Source organism: Nerophis lumbriciformis, linkage group LG17 (genome assembly GCF_033978685.3).
Source record: "Nerophis lumbriciformis linkage group LG17, RoL_Nlum_v2.1, whole genome shotgun sequence".
NCBI lineage: Eukaryota > Metazoa > Chordata > Actinopteri > Syngnathiformes > Syngnathidae > Nerophis > Nerophis lumbriciformis.
This window is the reverse complement of record NC_084564.2, coordinates 22,042,501-22,069,675: the sequence shown is the minus strand read 5'-3', so window position 1 is coordinate 22,069,675 and position 27,175 is coordinate 22,042,501. Positions and strand designations below refer to the sequence as shown.

Sequence of the window (27,175 nt, the reverse complement as noted above, 5' to 3'; positions counted from 1 at the left end):
TTGTGCAGTCCCATGTTGCTATTACTAAAAACTTAAATATGAGCTGTTTATGGTCCACTTGTTACAGATATAAAACGTATATCTATCTGAGATTAATAGTGATTATTTGTATTTTTTCTGTAGGTAACCCATAAATAATCATGATTAAAATATGATTAATTGTTTTAAAGGCCCTACTTTTTTTAAACATTTGCTTACTGCGTTTCAAGGCACATACAACGTCAAAGTACAATCACATATCAAATGTTTCTTTTTTTTTCCCAAAAAAGAAGACACACACAAAAGAAAAAAATAGATATATAATAATAGTATTAAATAATAATAAAATAAATAAAGAACAAATTAATAAATGAATAAAATACATCAGTCAAATAAGTACACCAACAAAAAGTCACAGACAACTGCTCTCCAAACCTCCCGATTGCCCACAAAAAGATACAACAAACAAACAAAAGCAAAAAAGGCATAGTGCAGGTCTGGGCAATTATTTTGACTCGAGGGCCACATTTAGAGAAAAAAATGTGTCTGGGGGCCGGTATATCTATTTTTAGGAACACTAATACAAAACTCACAATAATGTCTGATTGAATGCTAAAAACATCATGACAGACAGCCTTAAAAAAACGCAATGGAATTTTAAATTTTTCTATGAATGATAAAACATGGAATATTGACAAAATATGAATGTCGCAACCCCAAAGGGAATAAGCGGTAGAAAATGGATGGATGGATGAATGTCACACCCCCTTTTGATCGACATATTTTACAATCAAGTGAAACGCAACAAAAATGCAACAAACAGTGAAATATGAACGCGAAGGGTACAACATAAACCGACCTACAATCTGATACATCTGATATATATATATATATATATAAGCTTTAGAAATGTTGTTGTGAAAATCTCCTTCCGCGTCTGTCGAAACGCTTCCCACCCACACTGCTTGGTGCCTCGTCTGAGCTGCTGTGACGTCGATTACCATAGTAACTAATTAGATGACCATAGTAACTTATTAGATGACCATAGTAACTAATTAGATTACCATTGTAACTGGTATATCATCCAAAAGCACAGATTCCAACCATTGAAATACTTAGTATAGTTCAAGACTTACGGTCATTAAAAAACATCACTGCACATCATAATGGCAGCTACACTTTCCATCTTAAACATCTAAAAAAAAATATTTGGGAATGCCCGGCGGGCCAGATTGAAAAGCTCAACGGGTCGCATGTGGCCCCCGGGCCTTAATTTGCCCAGGTCTGGCTTAGTGGTTATCTACATGATATTTCAGTCGAGGCAGAATTGGACATCAGTCTTCTTTACATATTTAAAGACCCCTTACTTCTAGAAATATTGTAGAACAACCATTCAAAGTCAGCCTAAACTTCTCCAATTTGAGGAAATAAAGAATATTGCTAATCTCTAAGCAGGTGTGGCAGGGAGGCGCTATTGCTTTTCAATTTAACACGATAAGCCTTCTTGACGACAAAGTAGTGAATGCTAACGCACGATACAGATATTCCGTAATACATCTTAGCTAGTCGGACCTTGGTATAATAAATACAATGTATTAGCTTGCATTGAATAGGGCAATGTCTGGCACAAATGGAAGACTTATGGATTCTACTTTAGATCTCTGTCCAGCTCTCCTCAGACAGAATCACTCCTAAAAAGCTCTAGTTTTTAATTGTAAATTGTGTATGCATAATCATGCGAAAACTAACCTTGGTGAAAATCTTTGTACTGCTCTGCTTCACCTCCTTGAAGTGGCCATCCTCAAACTTTTTTAGCCACACCCAGTCCCCCTGCATGTGGAGAGGACACATGTTTTGACATTCGAATGTAATTATGTTACAATGGCCTCTCATTTAGAACAAATGAACGAACGATGGGCTGACCTCAAAAACGGCAACGTTGGTGGTCTCATGAGTCGCTGTCTGCATGCTGTGAACGGAATGTGAGCGCTCTGCTGATTTCTCCTCCAAAGCACTTTTAGACTCACTCAGGTCCTCTAAAGTGATTTTCTGTTTGGGAATTAAAGAGATGACAATTATCTTGAGATTTCCTAAAGCTAAACACTAGTCAACAACATGGCTGCTTACTCGCTTGCTAAGCTGAGGGTTGATGAACGTAAGATCCTCTAAGGTTAGCAGGATCCGATTTGGACCTTTGACTAGCTGGATTTGTTGGAGTCTCCTCCTGTCGGTTGGATCCAAAAAAAGAGAATTATATCATTATTCAGCCAATGACAGCGGGCCTTACGGAACCGTTGCTTGTATACCTAATGTAAAGACCAATGGCGAGCCCTGTTAAAGCCAGAGCGAAGATGACAGAAAACACCACTATAATGGAGGTGACCTCCACACCTGTGGATGACAACAACCTGATGGGGATGATGCACAAAAGAAACACACACTCACAATGCCCAATATTAGCTACATTTGCACAATGTTGCACAACACAGCAGATAAAAGGCAGGGAGGCCCATTAAGCAAATTCCTAGAAATTGTATCGCAAGGATTACAAGTGTGTTCCAAATATATGATAAAAACAAGGATAAATGCAGACTTTTTGCACCACATTACCACTTGCTGGACATGATGGGACACTACAAATAAAGTTTATATTGTATATATTAGAGATGTATTAGATATATTAGAAGCTGATAAATGCTTAAAATGTAATATCAGAAATTATCGGTATCGGTTTCAAAAAGTAAAATTAATGACTTTTTAAAACGCAGCTGTACGGAGCGGTACATATCTGGTAAAACACGGACGTACAGAGCAGTTGCGTCTCCCAGTCAGCAGCCCCTCCCCTCTCCCCTCTCCCACACACAACACAGGAGTTGACGACTGCAGCATAAGAGGTTTACTGGCGACGCTTGATGACCTCATCAAACCGCCGCGAGCGCAGCTTAACAACAACAAGAGTGTGTTGTTGCCGGTGCTGTCGCTGAGGCTAACAAGCCAGCTCGCTCGGTGACTGACTAACGACACCATGTCTATGGTTTGGGATTATTTTAAAGTGTGTCTGACTGATAAAAAACTGGCAATTTGCGATGACTGCAAAAAGTTGGTTATGCGAGGAGGAACCAATACGAGCAAGTTGATGTTCCACCTCTTCAAGAATCATAAGGAGATACACGATAAATACAAGCAGAAGATGGATGTGAGCCCAGTTTATAATTCCCTGTTATACAGTATGCCAGGCAGTCTTGCACTAAATGAGGACTATGTTATTGTTTACTTTATTACTCTAGTATACTCTGGACTGAAGCTGCCTTCATTGTTTTTGTAGCTGTTGTTTTGAGGCATGTTTAAAAAAAAAAAAAAAAAAATGCACTTTGTGAAAGTCAAAGTATAGTATTTCTCATAGTTGTAGTGGGTATCAGGATTATCTCAGGGAGAGCATGTCCCAAATTCCTAGCTGCTGTTTTGAGGCATGTTAAAAAAAAAAAGCACTTTGTGACTTCAATAATAAATATGGCTGTGCCATGTTGGCACTTTTTTCCATAACTTGAGTTGAAGTTGTTCTCTTATTTTGGAAAACCTTGTTACATTGTTTAATGCATCCAGCAGGGCATCACAACAAAATTAGGCATAATAATGTGTTAATTCCACGACTGCATATATCAGTATCGGTTGATATCGGAATCAGTAATTAAGAGTTGGACAATATCGGAATATCGGATATCGGCAAAAAAGCCATTATCGGACATCTCTAAAATGTATATATATATATATATATATATATATATATATATATATATATATATATATATATATATATATATATATATATATATATATATATATATATACATATATACATATATATATATATATATATATATATATATATATATATATATATATATATATGTTTATTAATGCAGGATATATTTTATTGTGGTTTGTTAGTAGAAACGCTACATCGTATAACGATGCTACATAATTGGGCATAATAACGGTGCACTACTTGTCTGCAACCAGCAGAGGTGCTATTCAGTCTTAGCTTGTCTAAAGAAGAACAACAGGGGGTCTGCTTTGGGAAGTTGATTAATAGGCAACTTTGTCAGCAGCAATATTCTTCTCAATACATCATTGGTATGTTCAGAACATTCACATGAGAAGTAATAGTTTTTGGAAAATGTACCTCCTGTGCAGAGGGCGCTCTTAACAAACCAGCAGCTGGAATCTGACGGCGGTGGAGATCCTCCAGGAAAATTGATGGACTTCCCATCAAGTCGAAGTCGCCCGGCCATAAGATCCACAACGTAGGTCAGGTAGAGCTGACTCCCGATGTTGTTGGTATCCAAGATGACATAGGTGGTTTTGATTTCACCCGTGTTGTCTACTTGTACCTTCTGGTTGAAGCCACTGAAGGTTATGTTCTTTGTATAGTAGGCCAGGTTTGAGCCCGACAGACGCATGCCAGCTTTCTTGACCTTGTGGAGGGACTTCGCCAGGAGATAGATGCTGTTGTAGATGGTCCCGAATAGCGGATTAACCTGCATTGTGAACAGGTGTTATTTAAAAGTCGTAATACTCCAGCTAGTTTTTGCACCCACCTGCTCCGAGGCAACGTTCAACGTCAATTCCCTATTATTCTTCGCAGCAGTGAACGCCTCAGTGAAGGACACGGGGTCTGAGGCGATGGTGATGGTGAGCACAGCATCATAGGCCTCCCTCAGCTGGCTGTTGTTTTGCAAGGGGAAGTAGGAGGCGCTGTAGGGCAAACTGTAGTGCAGCGTGTCGTACGGCATGAAGACATACTTCCCGGAGGTCAGACCCATTTGCTGCGCCTTGAGGAGGAATGTAGCCTGGGCCTCTCCTCCAAGTAAGACCGAGTGCATGCACATGACAACGACTGGAACAAAAAGATAGAATTTCTCATTTATGTGGAAAAGCATTTCATGACATAATATTGAACTTGTGTATGGTCAGACTAGCACAATATTATTATTAGTTGTGGTTGGCAAAAGTAAGGGTACATTCACACTGAAGCTTCTTTAACCAAACTGTACTTTCACCTACTTTAAAAAAGTAATTGATTACTGTTACTCAATACTCTCCCAAAATAGTAAATGAATTACTAACATAATTATTCTTTAATAGATCTAATGAATTACCAGGGAAAGAAAAGATTGCTTTACTTTTTTTAAACTTTCATATATTTCGTGTGAACAGTTGGGAGATGATTCATGAGAGAAGAGTGCGTGAGTGTGTGCCTATAAAATGCGCTGCCTGTGGTCAAGTGAAGAGTGACATCATCAAGGGTGTGCTCATTGGCTGGTTTACCTCAGCATTGGTAGTCTGCGGACTGGAAGAAGGTTGGTGACAGTAGCGCCTGTGGAATGTTTTTGCTGACAGTTAATAAGACTGGCGGTTTCTCTCCTTGTCCACAAACAAGTTATTGTGGGATTATTATTGTTGATGATTGTGACTTTATTGAATAGTCATTATTACCCCGAAGTAGTAGCAGGTAGCGTGCCTGCGCGCGTGTGTATGTGTGTCTGTGTGTGTGTGTGTGTCTGCTTGCACTCGAAGTGAACTTGCTGGGATTCTAAAGCTGTCTTGTCTGCATCAAAAGTAGCGTGCCACATTACATCATATGCATCGGTAACAGCATTTTAACATACATACATAAAAGTAATTATATAGATTACTCGTTGCTAGAAAAAATAACAGTTTTTTAAACACTGAGTTTAACAGTGTTGTAGATATTTTATGAGCCCAGGCCTATCCATATATTATAATAAGGGACATCCTCATTATCTGGCAAGTGGTTAAAGCCCTCTCAAAACACTATTTTGGACAATACTGTTGCAGTAAAATGCAGAACTTCTCCTATATTAAGAAAATTATATTTGGAATTATTACTATTAGAATTTAACAGTAATTTCAAAGATAATTCTGCAAATCTTCAAGGTTGTCGTTAGGCATAAAGGTAGTTGAGAGATTAGATTAATGATATATTTTTCATATACATATATGTGAATTTTTTTTTAACATAATATCTATAATATTATATTACTATTTCTTCTGTGATATGCTGAATTGCAAAAATTACAAAAAAAGCTTTTATATACCTTTATTTTGAAAATGACATATTCTAAGACTTTTTTTTTTTTGTTATTCACTTTAGGCAATAACTTTTATTGTTTGTTTCATATTATTATTTTTCACAAAACAATTGACTAAGAAGAGTATTCTTTATTTGTATGTTCTAGAGCAGGGGTGCCTTTCCACCAAAGACTGCATACTGAAAATCAAAAAACCACTTTGATATTTTAAAATACTTTTAATATATTTTTTTAAATAATAATATATCATTTAAATTTTTTTTACAAATAGTTGTTTATTAGTTATTATCATCAATATGTTTGCCTTTTCTCTTTACATTGTGTCTTTTTGACCTGTTTCCTTGTTTAATTTTATTTCTAAAAGGTGCCATGGGCCAATAAAAAACAAATATTCGCCACAAGTGGCCCTCAGGCCACACTTTAGATATCCTAGTTTAATTCCCAATCTATTTCAGTAGAGTTGCTAGCTATACCACTCAATTAATTCAAGAATATATGCCTCTTTGTTATTCTCTTTGGCTTGTATTTAGAGTAAACTGTTAAAATTGTTGCGCTGTATTGTTAAAAAAAAGAAGCTTTTCGCCGCAAAGCTCTTGGACTATCCCGAAAGTCAGCAACCCGGGGCTCTAGATTTAGCGCCGCCCTAGTGGCTTCCTGGACCTCTTTCAGAGATGTGTGAAAATGGAAAAACATGAAGAAAAAGTTATATTTTTTGTTTTAATATATTTTCTGTAGGAGAACAAACATGACACAAACCTTCATAATTGTTAGAAATCTCACTGCTTATATTATACATGCTTCACTGATGAGAGTATTTGGCAAGCACCGTTTTGTCCTACTAATTTCAGCGATCCTTGAACTCATCATAGTTTGTTTACATGTACAACTTTCTCCGATGCGGTCACAGAAAGACGTGTTTCATGCCACTCCTTCTTTGTCTCATTTTGTCCACCAAACATTTTATGCCATGCATGAATGCACAAAGGTGAGCTTTGTTGATGTTAATGACTTGTTGGAGTGTTATTCAGGCATATTTAATTTCCTTTACTTATGTCCTCTGTGTTTTTAATTTATATTTGTATGTCTCCATCCATCCATCCATTTTCAACCGCTTATTCCCTTGGCAAACGTTACCCAGCTTGCAAAGATTGCAATACATCCATTAAAAGAAGACAGCCTGCTGTTTCCTTAAACTTGGACACAGATATCTATACCTTTGGCCATTATGAGCCAGTAATTTCCAGGAGTTATCTCATCCTGTGCGAAGCCTCCATTTTACTAATGATTTCCAATGTTGTAAAAATGTGTAGGATAAAAATTAAAATACAACATTTCTGTCAACAAAGATTTGCGTCAGCCTTTGATAGTAGGCTAATATAGCTAATATAGACATTTACATCATGTGTTGCCGTCATTATAAGAGTGTACGCCCTGAGATCGGTAGGTCGTGAGTTCAAACCCCGGCCGAGTCATACCAAAGACTGGGTCCCACATCATCCTTAAGAAAGTCAATGACTTCACTATAAAAGTGGGTGACATTGTTATCACCAGGAAAGATGAGGTCACCTACCGAGGTTCCATTCTAGAGGCTAATCTTTCCTGTGATAAAATGGCAACCAAGGTAATCAAAAAGGTCAACCAACGAACGAGATTTCTCTATAGAATCTCCTCTCTGGTCAACAAAAGCACCATGAGGATTCTAGCGGGAACTCTCGTTCAACCCTTTTTCGATTACGCATGCACCTCCTGGTACCCTAGCACCTCCAAAACCCTCAAATCTAAACTCCAAACATCCCAGAACAAGCTAGTCAGATTACTTCTAGACCTCCATCCCCGATCACACCTCACTCCTACCCACTTCTCCAAAGTGGGCTGGCTCAGGGTGGAGGACAGAGTAAAACAACTTGCACTGAGCCTAGTCTATAAAAACCGCTACACCTCCCTGATACCGAAGTACATGTCAAACTACTTCCTTAACGTAAATGACCGCCATAACCACAACACCAGGGGGAGCTCCACTAACCACGTTAAACCCAGATTCCGATCTAACAAAGGTCTTAACTCATTCTCATTTTATGCCACATCAATGTGGAATGTGCTCCCAACAGGTGTAAAAGAAAGGGCATCTCTATCCTCCTTCAAAACCGCAATAAAAGTACACCTCCAGGCAACTTCAACCCTAAACTAACACCCTCCCCGGATTGTAAATAATCAAATGTCGATACTTTTTCTTATGCTTTCTGATCTCTCTCTCTCTCTCTGTGTCCACTACTTGCTGTACATATCCTACTAAGTCAGACTTACACTGCTTCAATGTCCATTTCTCTGTTCTCAATTGTTGATGACTGAAGTGATGATAACAAGCAAACCTAACCCCCCCCCCTCCCCACATCCCACACCCCGGATTGTAAATAATGTAAATAATTCAATGTATAAACTCTGATGATTATCTTGTGTGATGACTGTATTATGATGATAGTATATATCTGATAGTATATATCTGTATCATGAATCAATTTAAGTGGACCCCGGCTTAAACAAGTTGAAAAACTTATTCGGGTGTTACCATTTAGTGGTCAATTGTACAGAATATGTACTTCACTGTGCAATCTACTAATAAAAGTTTCAATCAATCAATCAAAACTATACAAATGGGACCCATTACCTCCCTGCTTGGCACTCAGCACCAAGGGTTGGAATTGGAGGTAAATCACCAAAATGATTCCCGAGCGCGGCCGCCGCTGCTGCTCACTGCTCCCCTCAACTCCCAGGGGGTGAGGGTGACGGGTCAAATGCAGAGGATAATCTCACCACACCTAGTGTGTGTGTGACAATCATTGGTACTTTAACACTTATATAAGGCTTTTATTTTTTGCGGCTCCAGACTGATTATTTTTTTGTATTTTTGGTCCAATATGACTCTTTCAACATTTTGGGTTGCCGACCCCTGGACTATCCAGTGAATAGTGACGTTAGCGGAAGTAAGGTATGCGGAAGTGACGTAATGCGGTGCATTTCGCGTAGACAAACAAAGGCAACAGCGCCAATAGCAGAGGTAGAAGAAAAACAAGCCGCACAATGTCCCGAGGACAAACATGGAGCTGCGAGGAGACCCAGGCGCTTATTGCTGTGTGGTCAGACGACTATGTCTCACAGCTGCTTGCAACAACACACAAGAACATTCACGTTTTTAATTTGTTCAGCGAAAAGATGGCGGCATGGGGATTCAACAGAACGGCGCAACAGTGTCGCATCAAGGTGAAAAAACTGCGACAGCAATATATAAAGGTTCGTGACTCCATACGGAATAATGGTTGCTTTGGGGACGAGAAGGACAAATTTCCCTGGTACGACCAACTGGACGAAATACTCGGAACAAGCAGTCCCAAGCAAGAGTCTTTACAAGACAATCATGCCGTTATAACGTCGATTAAAACAGAGCCAGATGATGATCTGTCACAGTGCTCCGTTAGTCAAGATTGGTGCACGAATGGTAAGTCAGGTGTCTTGTAGACATGTCCAACATGGTTTATTCTGCTGTTTTTATCTATGTGCGTTTATTTAAACGACAGTGCCAGCATTGACAGTACAAGCGGAAGCAGTTCTGACTTCCGGTGTAAACAAACACTAATGATTTTGATAGTTGTTACTTTTATCAATTCAACACACTCTCGAGAGCCATTTTGACTTATATGCCAAGCCAAATAGACGTACGTTATGTTCTAGTAGTGTTTTTTCAAAAGTGCATTTGAGCGCGTTCACACTGTACTTAAAATTCAAAAATACTAATCATATGCATAATGTCGCGCCTTCATTGGACAGCCACTGTGCCGCAGCACATTAGTGCATACTTGCCAACCTTGAGACCTCAGAATTAGGGAGATATAAAAGGCCCGCTGGGGGGGTGTATATTTATATATATATATATATATATATATATATATATATATATATATATATATATATATATATATATATATATATGTATAAACATTGTTCTACTAACTGTACTGTACTTACTGCTTACTTAAAAAAAAAAAATAACACTCACTTTTCACTATTTGAGTAGCCTTTGTTCTGCCATTTGCGTATTGGCAAGCGATCTCTGAATCCAGGAACATAGCCTTCACGGATTTGTTGAAAACATCCGCAAATGAGAACGGGATGTTGCTTGCAGCTATCAGCATAGCCATCTTTGTCCCGGCATAAGTTACACCCTCGGGTCTCCATTTAGCAAGGCGGCCCATAATACTGGGCTGTGACTGGTGCTGCGTCGCCGCAGCCTTGTGCTTCTCTGACCATTCATGAGTGACTATATCCGTTCGGTCACCGTGTTCAATGGAGAAGTCTGATCTACAAAATTTGCAGGCAGCATACCCCTTCCCCTTCGAGCTGTCCTGGATGAACTGAAATTATTTTTTCCAATCATTTTGGAACTTGCAAGCGTACTTCTTCTTCTTACTCGTCGTCGCCATGTCTCTTCTTCTGCTTCGTCTTCTGTTCTGATTGCCGCGCATGTCTTCGAGGTGTAACCATTATTATTGTCCGGCCGGAAACGGCGCCCAGTGAAGGATGGTGTAGCAATATTGTTGTCTGGGTGGAAACCGGGAGAAATTTGTGAGAATGGTGGCCCCGGGAGATTTTCGGGAGGGGCACTGAAATTTGAGACTCTCCGGGGAAAATCGGGAGGGTTGGCAAGTATGCATTAGCGTACCGTGAGATACAGTCTGGTGTGCCGTGGGAGATGATGTCATTTCACCTAATTGGGTTAAAAATATTTTTTGCAAACCAGTAGATATAATCCGCAAATAATGTGCCGTTGTTGAGTGTCTGTGCTGTCTAGAGCGCGGCAGAGTAACCGTGTAATACTCTTCCATATCAGTAGGTAGCAGCAGGTAGCTAATTGCTTTGTAGATGTCGGGAACATGGTTTATAAAAACAAAAAGACGAGTGCCGCTAAGAAAAGGCATTGAAGCTTAGGGAAGGCTATGCAAAACGAAACTAAAACTGAACTGGCTGCAAAGTAAACAAAAACAGAATGCTGGATGACAGCAAAGACTTACAGCGTGTGGAGCAACAGACGGCGTCCACAAAGTACATCCGTACATGACATGATAATCAACAACAAAATAGGAGCCCAAGACAAGAACTAAAACACTACACACAGGAAAACACCAAAAAAACTCATAATAAGTAACGCCGTGATGTGACAGGTCGTGACAATACACCTACTTTGAGACAAGAGCTATAGTGATGCCTATAGACGACTTTTTACTGTCAATATCGGCTGCTGAGTTACATTTTTTTATGTTTTCTGCTATTGGTGTGCCTCGAGATTTTTTTCAATGAAAAAAATGTGCCTTGGCTCAAAAAAGGTTGAAAAACACTGACTAAGTGAACGCTCCCAAAAACCCTGTCGTTGTATTCATTTGATGTCTTAAGGCCATGTCCACACGAACACGGAGAGTTTCAAAAACACATATTTGGGGTTAAAACAATCTCCATCCACACAAGTGTAGTTTCAAAACAGTCTATGTTTACACACAAACGCATACACCTGCTGTCAGGCACATTTTGTCCAATCAGAAGCCTGAAAAAAGCAGCAATATCTGATTTGGTGGCATTAAACCTCCTATTATGTTTATTTGTATCAACTTTAGATGTACAATGACATGTACATTATCTTTAAAAACAGCCTGGGAACGTTATTAAAGAGTGAATGCACGCCTGTGCTGCTGAAACCCAACACTCATAGAATTATAACATGTTCAGCAATGTGGTGATGTATTACATGTGCAGTGAAGTGGACATTTCTAGAATCAGCACACACTAACGAGCCAAGGAAACCATTTTGCATGTTTAAGGGAATTATAAAGCATTTAATCATGGATGTAGTGATATGGTACATGTGTAATTAAGTGTATATTGTCTTTAACATCAGTACACACCACAAGGAGGATGCTAAATTATGGTTTTTTTTAAGTTGCTTGGTTGCTTTTACGCGCAAGCACGGTCGCGCCTGGCTCCATCTACAAAAATTGAAACAATACACGTAAGTTAACTTCATGATTTGTCGTTAAATAAGGACTAAAAACATAAGATAAGGTTGCACCTTTCTTATGACACAGAGCAAAAAGTCTTGCTTGTCAAAGTTGTCCCAACAGGTGGAGGTTCCACGTCAATCTTATCCAAAACAGCTGACTGTCATTAGCACTGGCGGGAGTGTCGCAAAGCCCATTTTGATGTGTCTTTTTTGTTAATGTTGAGTGAAAAGAGCAGCATGTTTACATTCAAACATACAAAAGTGTTCTTATAGTGTGTTTAAAGCCGGCTAGGCAGTGTTGTTTAGCTTGGAAATGACAGCACACAACCATGACGTCATCACAAGTCTCCGTTTGTGCCGTGTACACGCATACCCTAAGCGGAGAGTTTTGGATCTCTACACTTTGGCTAGCGTTTGTAAATGTCTGCCTTTTTAAAGACAAAATAATGCGTCAGCGTGTGGACAAGAGACCTAAACGCAGAGATAAGTATGCGTTTATTAAGTATCTGTGTTTGTGTGGACATGGCCTAAAAATATCTGAAACTCGAAGTTGTGGGCCAGCCAGGATCTGTTATCATAGCGTTCTGGGTGGCGTTTTGCCTTTCTCGAAGAAAAATGCCCTATGTTTGCATTGTTTTAGGGTATTGGAACCGTTCACAACGCGAAAAGCATATACATTTCTTCAGAGTTAACCTAGAGGTAATCAAGAAGAGCAAAAGAATACAAGATTTTACAAAAATAGACGACAAAAGTGGCACACCCTCCAGTCCAAAAGAGCAGATTGAGTCGAAGAAAGCCCGAGTTTGCAGTGATCACTTTGTTGAAGGATTGTTTGATATACAGTACAGGCCAAAAGTTTGGACACAGCTTCTCCTCATTCAAAGCATTTTCTTTATTTCCATGACTATTTACATTGTAGATTGTCACCGAAGGCATCAGAACTATGAATGAACACATGTGGAGTTATGCACTTAACCAAAAAAGGTGAAATAACTGAAAACGTGTTATATTCTATCCATCCATCCATTTTTTACCCCTTGTGCTCGGATTACTGCTTTGCATACTCTTGGAATTCTCTTGATGAGCTTCAAGCACATCTGTGAAGTGAAAACCATTTCAGGTGACTACCTCTTTACGCTCATTGAGAGAATGTGTGCGAAAAAGTAATCAGCGCAAAGCGTGGCTATTTTGAAGAAACTAGAATACGATGTTTTCAGTTATTTCACCTTTTTTTGTTAAGTACATAACGCCACATGTGTTCATTCATAGTTTTGATGCCTTCAGTGACAATCTACAATGTAAATAGTCATGAAAATGAAGAAAACCCATTGAATGAGGAGAAGGTGTGTCCAAACTTTTAGGCCTGTACTGTACTTTCACCGCTAAGTTTTTCCCACCTAAGTATTTTCTTGATGTTAGTTGTATTTTATCGTGTTTCGGGGTTGATAAAACACATTTTTCTTACGAGTGTTTCATAAACCACCAAATCGGCGAGTATAAATAAAAGAAAGTAAATGTGAGCAAAACCTAAAATAGTTAAGCAGCAATCATAAATTAAGTTTTTAGCGCATACACAGTGTTGAGATCTATACTTATATTTTGATAGGAAAATATAATCACGCATACTTGTAAACGGCTCGTGCAACAAAAAGGCAACAAGTGGCCCATCACGTCCGTTCAAAAGTCACGTGACGACATGATGTGAAAGTCATGGTGCACACAATAATAATATAAGCCTAGTATTTTAGATATAGTTGGGAATGCAAAATCAACTTTTTTAACCTGATGATACCTGAGATAGGCTCCAGCACTCGGTAGAAAATGGATGAGTACCTGCGTATGTGTATTAGAGATCCCCATAAGTCTCAAAAATATGAAACTGAACCGTGGAGGTTATTGCAGAGATATTTATAAAATAATCTTGTCTTCCATCATACTTCCGCTAAACAAACTGTTCGGAATTTGCTCTGTCTTGTGATGTTTTCTGCCTTATCTCATCTGTAGATATCTACATACAGTGTATGGTAAACCCAGATGGTGTATGGTAAACTCTCTGGGTAAACCAGAGAGTTTAGCGCGAGTCCGTCAGTGTAGTCCGCGCTGTAGTCAATAAATTCGTTTTTCTCGCTATCCTCTTGTTGTGGGTCAGACTGGCTCGTACTGTTGCTGTTGCCATTTCAGTTTGAACGTATATCTGTTAGTAGACTTGCTACGGATATGCTAAAAACTACAACAATGATGCCGGGCAGAAGACAGTTGAAGTGGGCTAAGTAAATACGACCCGCAACACAACACAAAAATGACAAAATATTTTTTTGACAATAAAAAATATCGATATAACCACTGTAGGACCAACCACCTATGTCTGTTTACATTCCGAAGCAGTTAGCATATCCTCCTATGGTATGTAGTGTAGCATGTTTAGCTATTCCTTGTCCTTCAGTGATAATATTACTTTTAAGAAACAGTTTATTTGCCGCCATGGAGGCGAAAATTAGTGATTCAGAAATAGCTTCACACGGTAGGGACGTTAGCTAGCTGGCATGAATGCTAGAGTGGTTGAAGATGTATTCGTTCGCTTGTCGATGTCACATTTACGGGACACTGCAAGAATGTGTCAACATGTTTTATCCCGATATGACGATACTCTATATTGCGGATGTAACGGTAAAGAGTATAATGATAAACCGCGGTAAAATTTCAGACGATTACTAATATAGTTACATTTGTACTTACCGAAAAACCGTAATTTTTTAATGCATTTTACGCACTTCCTGGAAACGGAAGTGCCGCGCTTCTCAGAGTAAACAGAGCCAATTGCTTCGTTTCACTTCATTTCACTCAATTCTACTTCCGTGGAGTCTCAACGTGCGTTTAAGAGCACACTGCTGTTAACAGATGATGACAGGTGTGGACATTAACATGTTATATGTCCATTAATGTGCACTGTCCCATGTACTATAACAACAAAGTTGTAATATCTATTAACAAGCTTATTCGTGTTTTTTGTAGAACAGGCGAAAGTTAAGTCGGAGAAAATGCGGTAGTTTATGAATTAATTAATGTTTCTTTCCAGCCTGATAGCAAATGCGTCACAGACTGGTACTGGTCCCAGTAAATGTAGAAAAACAATCTGAATTTGACCAAGGGATGCATGATTAAATTACATCAAGGTTTTATTCAGTTCGGTATCCTCACCGCAAGGTGAGAATGTTTTGTTTTTCTATGCCGTCACCGGTGTTTGAGTGACGGACATGTTTGCCAATCAGAATTGTCAAGTTTTGCGTAATTTGCCTCCTGGCCAATTGAAAGTGTCTCTCTCTTCAAACAGGGAGAAAGAGGTCTCACTCTGTGCATCGCTCTCAGCACCTGGGCGTGTTTATTTAACAGTAGAATTAACTGAACAGAGTAATACATCTGTTCAGTCACTTACAATCTTTGTCTCTGTGGGCGGAGAGTGGGACGACTCCTTACACACAAATGTAGTGTTATCATAAGATTTTATGTTAAAATAAAGCCAATAATGACATGTTTATGTGTTTGGGACAACACTGCATTGCAGTCATCCAATGACAGCTTTACTGTATCATACTTTTTATCCACAGGGTCCAGTGAAATTCATCTCGGTGACGAGAGCACAACCAGCTCAGCTCAGAGCTCAGAGAGCCCCCGGCCCGAGCCAGAAACTAACACCTTTCGCTGGACAGTTCCTGGCGCCAGAAGCAAGAAAAGAAAAAGTAGGGTCGATCGCTTTGACAGTTTTTTGGAAAGCTACATGCGTCAGAAGAGGCAAATGGATGAGGCCGACCGAAGACGGCGGGACGAGGAGAGAGCTGCGTTTGAAACGTTTTTGAGAATGCAGCAAGAAGCGGATGAGCGGCGGTTTAAAATCATGCAGGAACAGCAGCAAGTCAACAACCAACTGCTGTTGCAAATGATGGGGATACTGGATCAAGTTGTAAAACATTTAAAAAAATAAACGACTTGTGGATCAAGTAATACATTAAAGAAGAACTTTACATTCATGTCTATCTGCTTTTAAGTAGTCCACTCCATATGATAAGTGTCATTTTACATGAACACTTTGGCTTTGCTACATTGTTTTAATTTTTTGTGTTGGATAATTGACCACAAAGTTTATACTGTGTATAGTCCTGGTCAACAGATTTACTGCTGTACAACAATGACTTCATGTACACATTCCAACTGCAGAAAATATGTCTGTAAAGCGGAGATGTTCAAAACTTTTTAATTTATATTGTTTTTTGTCTTTGCATTGTGCCTTTTTATTCTTTTCATTTGTGCTGTTTTCTGTCCTATATTCTATTTCTATAATGTGCCAACAACCAGTGGTCGCAAATGGCCCCCCAAGCAGCACTTTGGACTCCCCTGCTCTAAAGTCAAGCACCGCCGATGTCTTCCAACTAAAAATGTCCCCAACATTTGCACAAAAATTGACTGCAAGTTCAAACCACTGCACTGTTTTTTTTTTTTTACGAAACGTCTCCCCAAAGAACAGCCTAAACATGAAAGAGGAGAAAAATAATATACTGTACACAGGAAGTTATGTGAAATACGCCGGCTCACATACCTCTTGTCACCTGGTATTTTTACTATGGTTAACCTCTTTTTTCACTTGTATTACAAGTAAGAACATTAAAAAGTCCAATGAGCATTATAGTGCAGGTTAGATTGTTTTTACACTTGTTTGTGGGATTGTCAAATGTTACTTAAAAAGATTGCCTGTACAGTTAATAAACATTTTATGATGTTGTCAATTTGACTTTGGAACAACTTATTTCTAATTGCTTAATTTCTTACAAGTAAAATTCAAACAAATCAGAGTTTGGGGGTCAGTACACTCACCTCTTATCTCCCCTGCGTCTTGGATCTGCCTCAGTGTGCTCTCAACTTGGGTCTCATTTATTCCCACAGATGTAACCAGGGCGACAGGAAGCCCCTTTTTCCTCATAGCAGCAGCAACTCTCGCCGCTGTGTCCATCCAGATGTCTTCGTTGGAGGAGACCACCACAATGTTGGCCCAACGGAAGTACTTCAGCACGGTGAACAGCACCTCGGAAGGAAAGGGCACCGTCCTGGAAAACGTCGGGTACCCGGTGATGCGGTCCAGCTCAAAGTTGACGCATCCGTACGAGAAGATGGACTTGTCCCAGTTTTTGGCCATTAGTGCTGCTGCGGTACAGTATCCAGGATTAGTAGGGCCCACAAACGCATCTGCAATATTCTCGTATTGAATGAATGAAGTTAGAGCTTTGGATGTTTCACAAGGCTCCTGCAGGATGATGAAGTCCATTTCCAGGCCTAGATTCATTGTGAGGTCTTCGTTAATCCTGCTCACGGCGAGCCTGGCGGCGGCAGCAGGATACGACCTATAGTACACGGGGTCGCAGTTCCAAGGCCCCAAGACCCCCACTTTGAATATCAAACAGTGGATGCAGCAAGGGAACGTCAACACTCCAAAGAGTATCCATATTAGCGAGTTATAAAAGGACGTCGTCGGTAAAGATTTCCTGCTTTTAATTATGGGCACACGTGGATGGATGGACTCCCATAGTGACCCTCTCAGACTGGGTGGGAAATGTTGCATTGTCCTTGCTGCTAGTGACCCTTTAGGTTCACTGCAGGATCATTTCAGTTTGGACGGTGATGTCTAAAAAGGACATACAAAATCTTAGGACAGAAAAAAAAGACTCACGTCATCTGGAAAGCTCCATCATCCAACTTCGCTCCAGGAGTGTCACCTAACCATCCTCAAAACCTGGAGGTTCGGGGAGCCGCCGCGGAGTGAACGCAACCGAGTCATAGCGTTTGGACGTCAGGCTGAAAATGACAGGTGGGAGACGGGGCGCGTCTGGAGACAACTTCAGCACCCTGGAGAGCTACTTACGCCCTGCAGCCAGCGACCTGCTTTGATCCTTTACCAGCTCTGCACACCAGCAGCATAGTTGGATGCTGGCACACCCCTGTGCTTGTCGAGCTTCATCTCTAATAACAAACAAACAACAATCTAAATGGAAAATTAGCCCTAAAATTGGAGCAACGGTGTCTACCACAGGCTCATTCAATGAAATCCTCCAAAGTGACCGTGGGGCCAAAACGTAGGTGTTACTCGCTAATCCATTTTCAGCGAGGCGAGATGTAAGAGGATTGACATCAGGCCTTTAGTCTTGTCCAAAACCCTTAGCCAACAAGGCTTTTTTTTCTTAACATTTAACATATACTGTATGCAGACTATCAGGCAAATAAATGACAAACTTGGGTTTTTCCCCAATACAGTTATTTATACCAAGGTAAGTATAACAAAAGTAATGCACAAAGACTTAAGTAGATATTCAACAACCAATATACCCACTTTCTTTCAATGAATGAATGCCTTCAAGAGTAATCATTTTTATCGGTCCATAAAACCCACAAATAAATCGGTCTTCCAGTAATTTTTGATCCAACTTGATTGCATTATTCAATGGTGGTTGTGTTTCAGCGATTGTCTTCTTCAGGCTTTTTAAAAAATCCATTTGATTGTCAGATGGTCACATTTGTGTCGTTTTTCAGTTCAAAGAGTGTTGCCTGATGTCTATGGATGGTCTCATTCACCCAGGTCATTGCATTCATAGGGCATTCAGCCCATCACAAATGGACTGTTCAGTTTGTTTTAGAAGACATTTCGCCTCGAGATAGGTCAGATCCAGACTAACTAGATGTGACCAGTCTAAGTTAGCATGAACTGATGGAGCCTGCTCATATGAGTGGCGAAACGTCTTCTAAGAATCAATCAATCAATCAATCAATGTTTATTTATATAGCCCTAAATCACAAGTGTCTCAAAGGGCTGCACAAGCCACAACGACAACCTCGGTACAAAGCCCACATAAGGGCAAGGAAAAACTCACCCCAGTGGGACGTCGATGTGAATGACTATGAGAAACCTTGGAGAGGACCGCATATGTGGGTAACCCCCCCCTCTAAGGGAGACCGAATGCAATGGATGTCGAGTGGGTAAGAAGACAAACTGAACTGCTGAGATTGGTCAGATCGACTCAGATTACATCCGTCCAATCAAAGTCAGACTAGATCTGCCCAATCGAAATCTAAGACCTGTTCAGTTTTTACAAAGCCTTTAAGACAAACTGAACAGCTCAAATAATTAGAAGTCAGATTCGAGCTGCCTAATCAAAATCAGATTAGATCTGACTGATCAAAGTCGGACTGAAATATGAGCATGAACTGATGAAGCCTGCTCTGATGAGAGGCAAAACGTCTTCGGAGACAAACTGAACAGTACGATGGATTGAATGCCCCAAGAATTACACCTGATGTAATGATTGATGCACTCTTCAATATGAGGTGTTGATAACTTTACTCTGTCTCATTACACACCAATGGTTGTTAAATACAATAAGCCTAAATTGGGAAATGGGCAGATGGACATCACAACTACTCACATAAAGTTAGGGATATTAGGACTTTCGGTATAAATTTTAGGATGAGCCTAAAATGGTCCATAACCTTTCCAGGTTAACTTAATTTTACATTTTCTGAGTACACTCCTCATTAAAAGTTAGGGATGCATATATTTGAACTTCTTTAAAGTCTTCAGTGTTTACTGATGTTCTCTAACAAGAAACTGAACAGCAAAATCACCTTTCTGCGACTCTTCCAGCCTGATGCAACCTGCTCGTAAAACTAAGCCACGAGTGTTGAACTCGTTTTCATTAAGGGCCACATCGTTGTTATGTGTTCTAACCGCAAATAATATACAAATTTGCCTCTGCATTTGATTATTATATATTTTTTTATGTACACTGTAAAAAAAATATGTAGATTTTACAGTAAAAACTGGCAACTCACTCATTTTACCGTAAAATGTAGTGTTTTTTTCCCCAACATATTATGGTAAATAGAAAAACAATACCACTGTTTTTTACGGACAAAAAGCCTGGCAGCTTAGTCACCAGAATTTTGCTGTAAAATTTACGATGGTTTTGATAACACATTATTGTTAGTAGAAAAACAGTACCAATGTTTTTTTTTCTTTTAATTTTGGCAACTGAGTTGTTAGTTTTATACTACAAAAAAATGTGGTAGCGTTTTTACATTTACACTGTAAAAACAACAACCTTAGATTTTATGGTAAAAGACTGGTAGCTTAGTCGACAGAATTTTACCAAAAAAAAAACAGTACTAGTTTTTTTTTTTAAATTTATAATAATATGCTGTGAAAACCAAGCAAAATCAATGTTACTGTAAAATCTGTTGTCATTTTTACAGTGCACAATATGATGGATATCTTGCTTTGCAATCATAAGTCAAGCTGATACTTATATTTTGACCAAAAATTGTTTGGAAAATATGATAATATAATCTTTGTTGCAGTATTGGATGATAATAAAGTTTAAATGCTGTGCAATTTAATGCAGTATATATTTTCTCTGTCAAAATGGAAATACATTAAGAAAAAAAGAAAAAGGTACTTTGACGCACATTATTTCCAACCATTCCCGGGCCATATAAAAAGTTAAGAACCCCTGCCCAAACTCAGCGGCCACTTCCCTTTGAGAACTTCCTGTTTGAAAACTGGCAAAGGCGAGCAGTGATTGGCAAGCTACTTGGAAAATGTAGTAAGATAAGCTACAAGTTCCCCTCCATTAAATGCAGCTAAGCTACAGGGGAAGCTATCCCGAGAATTGTAGCAAGGTACACTACAAGCTACACAACAAAAGTAGCTTGCTACATCAAAGTTACATTTGACAGCATTTACAATGTTAATGTAACTGAGAGTGTACAAATGGACTCAATAAGAGTCCATTACTATTAACGATCTGTCATTTAGCTGGGGACACCCTAAAACTCCTGCACTCCACTGTATGTATTTATATATATATTTTATTTGTATTTTGTATTTTTTTTAATTTTTATTACCGGTAAATCAACATAAAAAACACAAGATACACTTACAACTAGTGCACCAACCCCCCCAAAAAACCTCCCTCCCCCATCCACACTCACCACACTCATTCACACAAAAGGGGTTGTCTCTTTCTGTGCTCAATATTCTGGTTCCTACAATATAAAACAATACAGTCTGCAAGGGATACAGTCCTTGAAGCACACATGGTTGTGCGTGCTGCTGGTCTACTTACATTTTAATTAATTACTATTTTCTATGTAATTGTTTTTATATTGTTTTACTTACCGTATTTTTTGGAGTATAAGTCGCACCTGCCGAAAATGCATAATAAAGAAGGAAAAAAACATATATAAATCGCACTGGAGCCCGGCCAAACTATGAAAAAAACTGCGACTTATAGTCCGAAAAATACGATATGTATTTATTTAGTCTGCTTTTTCTGTGGCCCACCCCCATAAAGTTATTAATTTTCTCTACGTACAGTAAAAAGACATTATCTATCTATATCTTGACCAAAAAAACCAATAACTTGTGTTATGTTTGGGAACAGTTGGTAATGGTTATGTGCAGTAAAACTTTTAATGAACTTAACTTAACTTAATGTCGAGTAAACAACTAAAAACTAAGGGTTTGGGCATTGTTTTCTCTAAATGCATACATTTGTCTAAATATAGCTAAGTACACACATTATTGTGGGTTTCCTGCACGTCGTCTCTAATCTGCGTAAGAGAATCCCTCTGCCATGTTCAAGTATGTTTTTTTTTTGGGGTCGTCAGCTTGAAGCATCCCTCTGTCTCTGACTCCCTCGTCATCATGTGACATGAGTGTGTGTCTGTTACAATTTTGCTTACTAGTTTTGATGACCCGCCTTATCTTGCCTATGATTGGCCAGTCTGTAATGTTTCGCCCTAACCTTTGTCAATTGTGACTCATCATACAAACACCAACCAATCATCATGAATTTTCTCCGTATGTATAGATTTTCTCATTCATACAGATCATTGTATTTTCTCCATATTTTTGGGGGACCTGGATTCGGAGTCCATTTTCTCTCTTTGTAGCTTGTAGTTTGATGTAAGCTACCTAGCTACATGGGTCTAAAAGTAGCTAAGCTACAGGAAAAGCTACTTGTTAAAAAAGTAGCTAAGCTACCGGCAAGCTACTGGAAAAGGTAGTTAAGCTACGTAGCTTAGCTACATGTAGCTTGTTACTGCCCATCACTGAAAGTTAGGCACTATTGATACATTTTAGGTGTTGTCTTGGTCTCATGAGATCCAAATATGAACAGCAGTGAAGAGGACTGTTTGAATACCAATTGTAATTGAACCACGTAAGGAATTTATTGGCTAATTCATGGATCTCTTTAGGTCCTTGATATAACAGCAGGTTGTGCAAAAACTCCTGAAACATCGAACAGTTGGACGTTCAAAAGAGAAGTTTAATTCTTCTAACTTTGTATAACAAATACGCACTTTAAGAGTTGGTAAACATCCTTCAGCTACACTGCAAGGGACACCTGAACTGTGCTTTAATTGCTCTTACACGCCAACAGAGCAGCAGGTTGTGCAGATTAAATGAAATTGAACCTCGGCGGTGGAGCGGGAGTAATTAAAGATAACGAAGGACTCTCCCTGCCTGGAGTCCCCAGAGGGTTGCTGCCTTTTTGCCTGTGTCAGTCATTTGGGGAAGGCTTTTTAGAAGACACAACAATCCACCAAGCATGGTGACACTGAAACAATGGCGGCATTAAAACACACACCAAACCTAAACCTTATCGTTCCCTCCCTTCTGCCTCCTTTATGTCCCCCTGCCTCTTTCTTCTCACGCGTGTGTTCAAAAGCATGCCGCGTTATTGTACATTTTCAAGGCTCACTACACCTTCCAAAGATTCTCTATGGCGCCGCAAAGCGATTCCACCTTTGTTGACCCATATCCCAGGTAAGCTCATGAGCCTCTTAAATGTAACACCTTGACACCACTGCATTCATTCGGGAATAGAGGATTGAATTGATGACTCAGCACCCAGCGAGCAGTGAACACACCACATCTCATCCCTGAGGCAGGGTTTACACACCTCTATGAGAAAATGGGAAAATGATGGAAAAAAGTGGCGTTTTTGGATTTCTTTTCAAGCAAATGTGCAATATTGTGGACAAGATAGTGGTTCACCGGATGACTCCGATATGTGCCTTTGTAATTTAATGTTAAATAAAAGGCAGAGGTATAAGCGCAGGGGTGTCCAAAGTGTGGCTCGGGGGCAGTTTGTGGTTTGCCGCTCGAGGTTAGTTGGCCTGGAGAAAATTGTCAAAATGAAATCAAACCAAAAAAAGTGTAAGTAAATCGATGTAATGAGAAAAAGCTGACATGTTGATACTAATAACTGATAATAATAGGATTTGTAACCTACCACACAAACCAGATGTCAAAATATATTTTTTTAAACATCAGATTAATCGCACTTGTGAATTTGGATTAATCATGATTAATGACAGGTTATGACAAATGCAATCTTATCAGAATACCACAAAGGAACATGTCTTAAATGTTTACCTTCCATGCACTTTGTGACGATCTGTCACGTCAGTTTCTGTGTTACCGTAATTTCCTGGTCAGCGCTCTTATTTTAGTTCCACTTCTTGCCTGTCTCTCCTGTCTTTAAGTCTGTAAAGCATTTTGTGTTGCATTTCTTTTATGTATGAATGAATGAATGCATTTTTAACAAGATAAAAACATTTAAATAATCTTTGCATTCTTAGAATTTTCAGTATGCGGCCCTTGGTAAAAAAAACAAAAAACTTCAGACACCCCTGATATAGAGTAACAGAGTACATTTCATGTCTGAATAGTTACTGTTACTGTTGACAATCACACTTTTTACTTTCCGGCCAAAGACACAAGTACTGCATGCATGCTAAAAGTGTTATATGTAGGTATAATGACAGACCATATCAAAAAAACGAATTATATTTTACAGGTTTTTACAAAATAATAATAAGAAGAATGAGCACAGGATTTAGGCTTTACAATATGTACTGGGAATTATAAAACATTGACTACAATGAGTGACTGAACATTCCCCCCTTGACCTTGTGCACATTTTGCAATCAAGCAAAAACGCAGCAGAAATGTGACAAAAAACTAACTGTAAAAAATAAAAAAAACAGCCACATGTCCGATGAAATTAGGGCTGTCAAAGTTAACGCTGTAACTCATGTGATCAACCACAAAACATTATCGTATTAATCATGCAGATTAATGGTGCAATGTATTTTGAGTGCTCATGCTCCTTTTCCTTAACTGTGGATGGTCACCTCAAAGGTGTGTGCTGTTTTACGGCCAGCGATCAGGTCAATGCAAACGTCGGTGCAAAGATGAGTGAGGAGACTTTGACTGGTGTGCTCCCGGGCAAATTTCATGGACGGCATGGCGCAGTTGGGAGAGTGGCCGTGCCAGCAACCTGAGGGTTCCTGGTTCTATCCCCACCTTCTACCAACGTAGTCACGTACGTTGTGTCCTTGAGTAAGACACTTCACCCTTGCTCCTGATGGATCGTGGTAAGCGCCTAGCATGGCAGCTCCCGCCATCAGTGTGTGAATGTGTGTGTGAATGAGTGAATGTGGAAATAGTGTCATAGCGCTTTGAGTACCTTGAAGGTAGAAAAGCGCTATACAAGTATAACCCACCCATAACCCATTCAAAATACACCCAATGGCAAATTAGATAAAACTGTTGCAAAATGTTGATTAAATAAATAATTCAAGTAAAACATTTCAAAAATTAAAACGAGTTTGAACACAAGTAATTTACTGCGATAATCAAAATACAACAGTGTGATTAATCCAATTAGAAAATGTAATTGTTTGACACCAATAGATACACTATAACCTGACTCTCGCCAGATCCTTTTAGTTCGCTGAGCTCCACACAAGGATCAGAGACTTCTCAATAGGAGATGTATTTCAGAAGGTGGGGCCTTGTAAAAAAAATAATTGTATGTGATTGGATAAACCACTTGTCCGTTATCTTGAATGACGTGCTACTTCCACCACTCACATGGAAATCAACTCGTGACGCTGATGAGAGCGACGCTGGGAAATCCAAAACAGAACAGCTGACATATTGGATAACGACGGAGCGAAAAGTTAGAGGACTTTTACTGAAACAACGCAGCAATGTCGATGTCGTTTGTGCAAAGAAAATATGCAGAATCAATGTCAGCACACGACTCCTCGCTCCTGCATTGTTATTTGAATCAAACAGTCGCTTCGGCGCTACGTCACATTAATGAAATCCCGCCCGGCGATCCTGATTGGTTCATTATTTTTTGCTATCTTGAAGGAGTTTGCATTGCCCTCGAGCCCAGATCTTTGTGTGGAGCTCAGCGAACTACAAGGATCTGGCGAGAGTCAGGTTGAATAAACTATATATTTTTTTCAAAACTTTGTAAATATTACTTCTCTATCCCTCTTTTGTCCCACAGGCTCCATCCAGCTTCCCCCGATTATGCTTTTTATCAAATCGTCTGTAACAGAGTCATTGTGATTACCGTAATGACCCATATATTGCTTCAGAAACTATTTGAATGTATTTGACAGTTCAAGACTTGCAGTCATTTAAAAACAGTTTTGCAAAACATTTTGTCAGCTGCAGCTTTGACGTTTAAGGTTTAAATTAAAATACTTTGGAAATGTTCGGGGGGCAGGATTTAGAAGCTTGGCGGACAATAGTTTGCCTATGTCTGGATTAGTAAAGTGGTTGAATCTTCAATGGGGAATCTATGCATGGTTTGCATGTTCTAATACAACCTTAAACAGCTCCAAGCATCCCTCGCTCGCCCGTGGGTGCCCAAGCTTTTGGCCCACAAGGGCCAAAGTGAAAATGTGCCTGTTAAGCGTACAACAGCACCATGAGTGAGGAATTCAGCCCTATGCCACAATACTGTATTTAAAGATGTGGAGATCATCAAGTTCAATATATGGCAATTAATTAGACGTGTGAACATACCTTCAATAATTGTGTGAGCTTGAAAGATGTCAATATGAATACAGTATTTATTCAGTTTGGGTAGCCACCCGTTGGCGGGACAAACAAAACGACTCGGTGGGACAAATTCGGTCACCTCCTAGCTGACTGGGGCTCGAGGCAGGGTCATCCCTGGAACCTGGTTGGAACAAACAACCATCCACACTATGGTCTGCAACGATTAATCGATTTATTTGACTAGGAAAAACGCTTCAGTCTATATTCCGTTGCCTTGATTAATCGTTTGAGAGTAACTAATAAAAATTTATAGAATCCGGACCGCACTAAGTACCTCGAAGTTTTAATACACAAACATAGTTTTTGCACCGCCTTTGCAATTGCGCGCACATGAGAACGATGGTATGTGGGTTCCATGATCTGTGTGGCGGCCATAAGTTTTAAAACAATTTTATTTTATCAATACTCACATTATTTCAATGTTGATGAAGTGCATTTATTAGATAAAAAGAAGCAGAAAAAGTGTTGTTCATTTCAACTATTTTCCCCAAAATACGCTATGGCTCGAGTCTAAAGTGTGTTTTGTCCAATTATTTGATTAACCAAACAAACTAATCTATATATTCCTCAATTTTTCCCGAATTCTCTGACTTGGCGAGTTCCTCAGGACTCGAATCTGCCACGGACTAGCACAGTGGTTCGATCGAACCCTAGGGGTTCGGTGAGTCGGCCTCAGGGGTTCGGCGGAGCCTCCGCCGCAGAGGTCAAGACACACCAGATTAATCGTGTAAATAAAAACTTCTCCCTATCGACGTATTATGGATACCCCCAAAAATGTTCCCTCTAATTTTCCATATGCGTGACCAAACGTAAAAACTCCTTGAGCCTTCAGTGGAGCACATGTGAGCGACGTCAGACGTGCACATGCACTGTGGCCACACCTGCAGCACACCTGTCCCAAACCTGACTAAATAACAAGTTACATGTTTTATTATTATAATCAAATGACAGCAGTCATTTCCATGACATTATTTTCTAATATAAGTGTTTTGGCCCACTTACAATGACAATAACAAAAAATATTGTTTTTCATGAGCTGTGCACTAGTATTGTATGTCTGGGTGGGGGTCC

At 39.5% G+C, this 27,175-nt stretch overlaps 2 protein-coding genes across 3 annotated transcripts in view; one reads left to right on the top strand and one right to left on the bottom strand.

Annotated features, from left to right (window-relative positions):
• The window catches only part of gucy2f (guanylate cyclase 2F, retinal), a 32,945-nt gene extending 14,706 nt beyond the window's left edge, over positions 1-18,239 (bottom strand). Inside the window, exons 1-7 of one of the 2 annotated variants that reach the window (XM_061972734.2) lie at positions 17,002-18,239; positions 4,578-4,876; positions 4,163-4,517; positions 2,286-2,370; positions 2,107-2,203; positions 1,903-2,028; positions 1,729-1,809 (exon numbers count right to left, since the gene is read on the bottom strand). In XM_061972734.2, coding sequence (XP_061828718.2) covers positions 1,729-1,809; positions 1,903-2,028; positions 2,107-2,203; positions 2,286-2,370; positions 4,163-4,517; positions 4,578-4,876; positions 17,002-17,743 — 1,785 coding nt within the window. In that variant the 5' untranslated portion in view covers positions 17,744-18,239. The remainder of the gene's footprint in view (positions 1-1,728; positions 1,810-1,902; positions 2,029-2,106; positions 2,204-2,285; positions 2,371-4,162; positions 4,518-4,577; positions 4,877-17,001) is intronic. The other variant, XM_061972733.2, reaches the window with a different exon arrangement.
• LOC133614617 (uncharacterized) lies at positions 9,097-16,904 on the top strand. The gene is made up of 2 exons (XM_061972735.2): positions 9,097-9,585; positions 15,741-16,904. The coding sequence occupies exons 1-2, from the start codon at positions 9,171-9,173 to the stop codon at positions 16,112-16,114; spliced, it is 789 nt and encodes a 262-aa protein (XP_061828719.2). The 5' UTR covers positions 9,097-9,170; the 3' UTR covers positions 16,115-16,904.
• Positions 18,240-27,175: the final 8,936 nt, after the last annotated feature.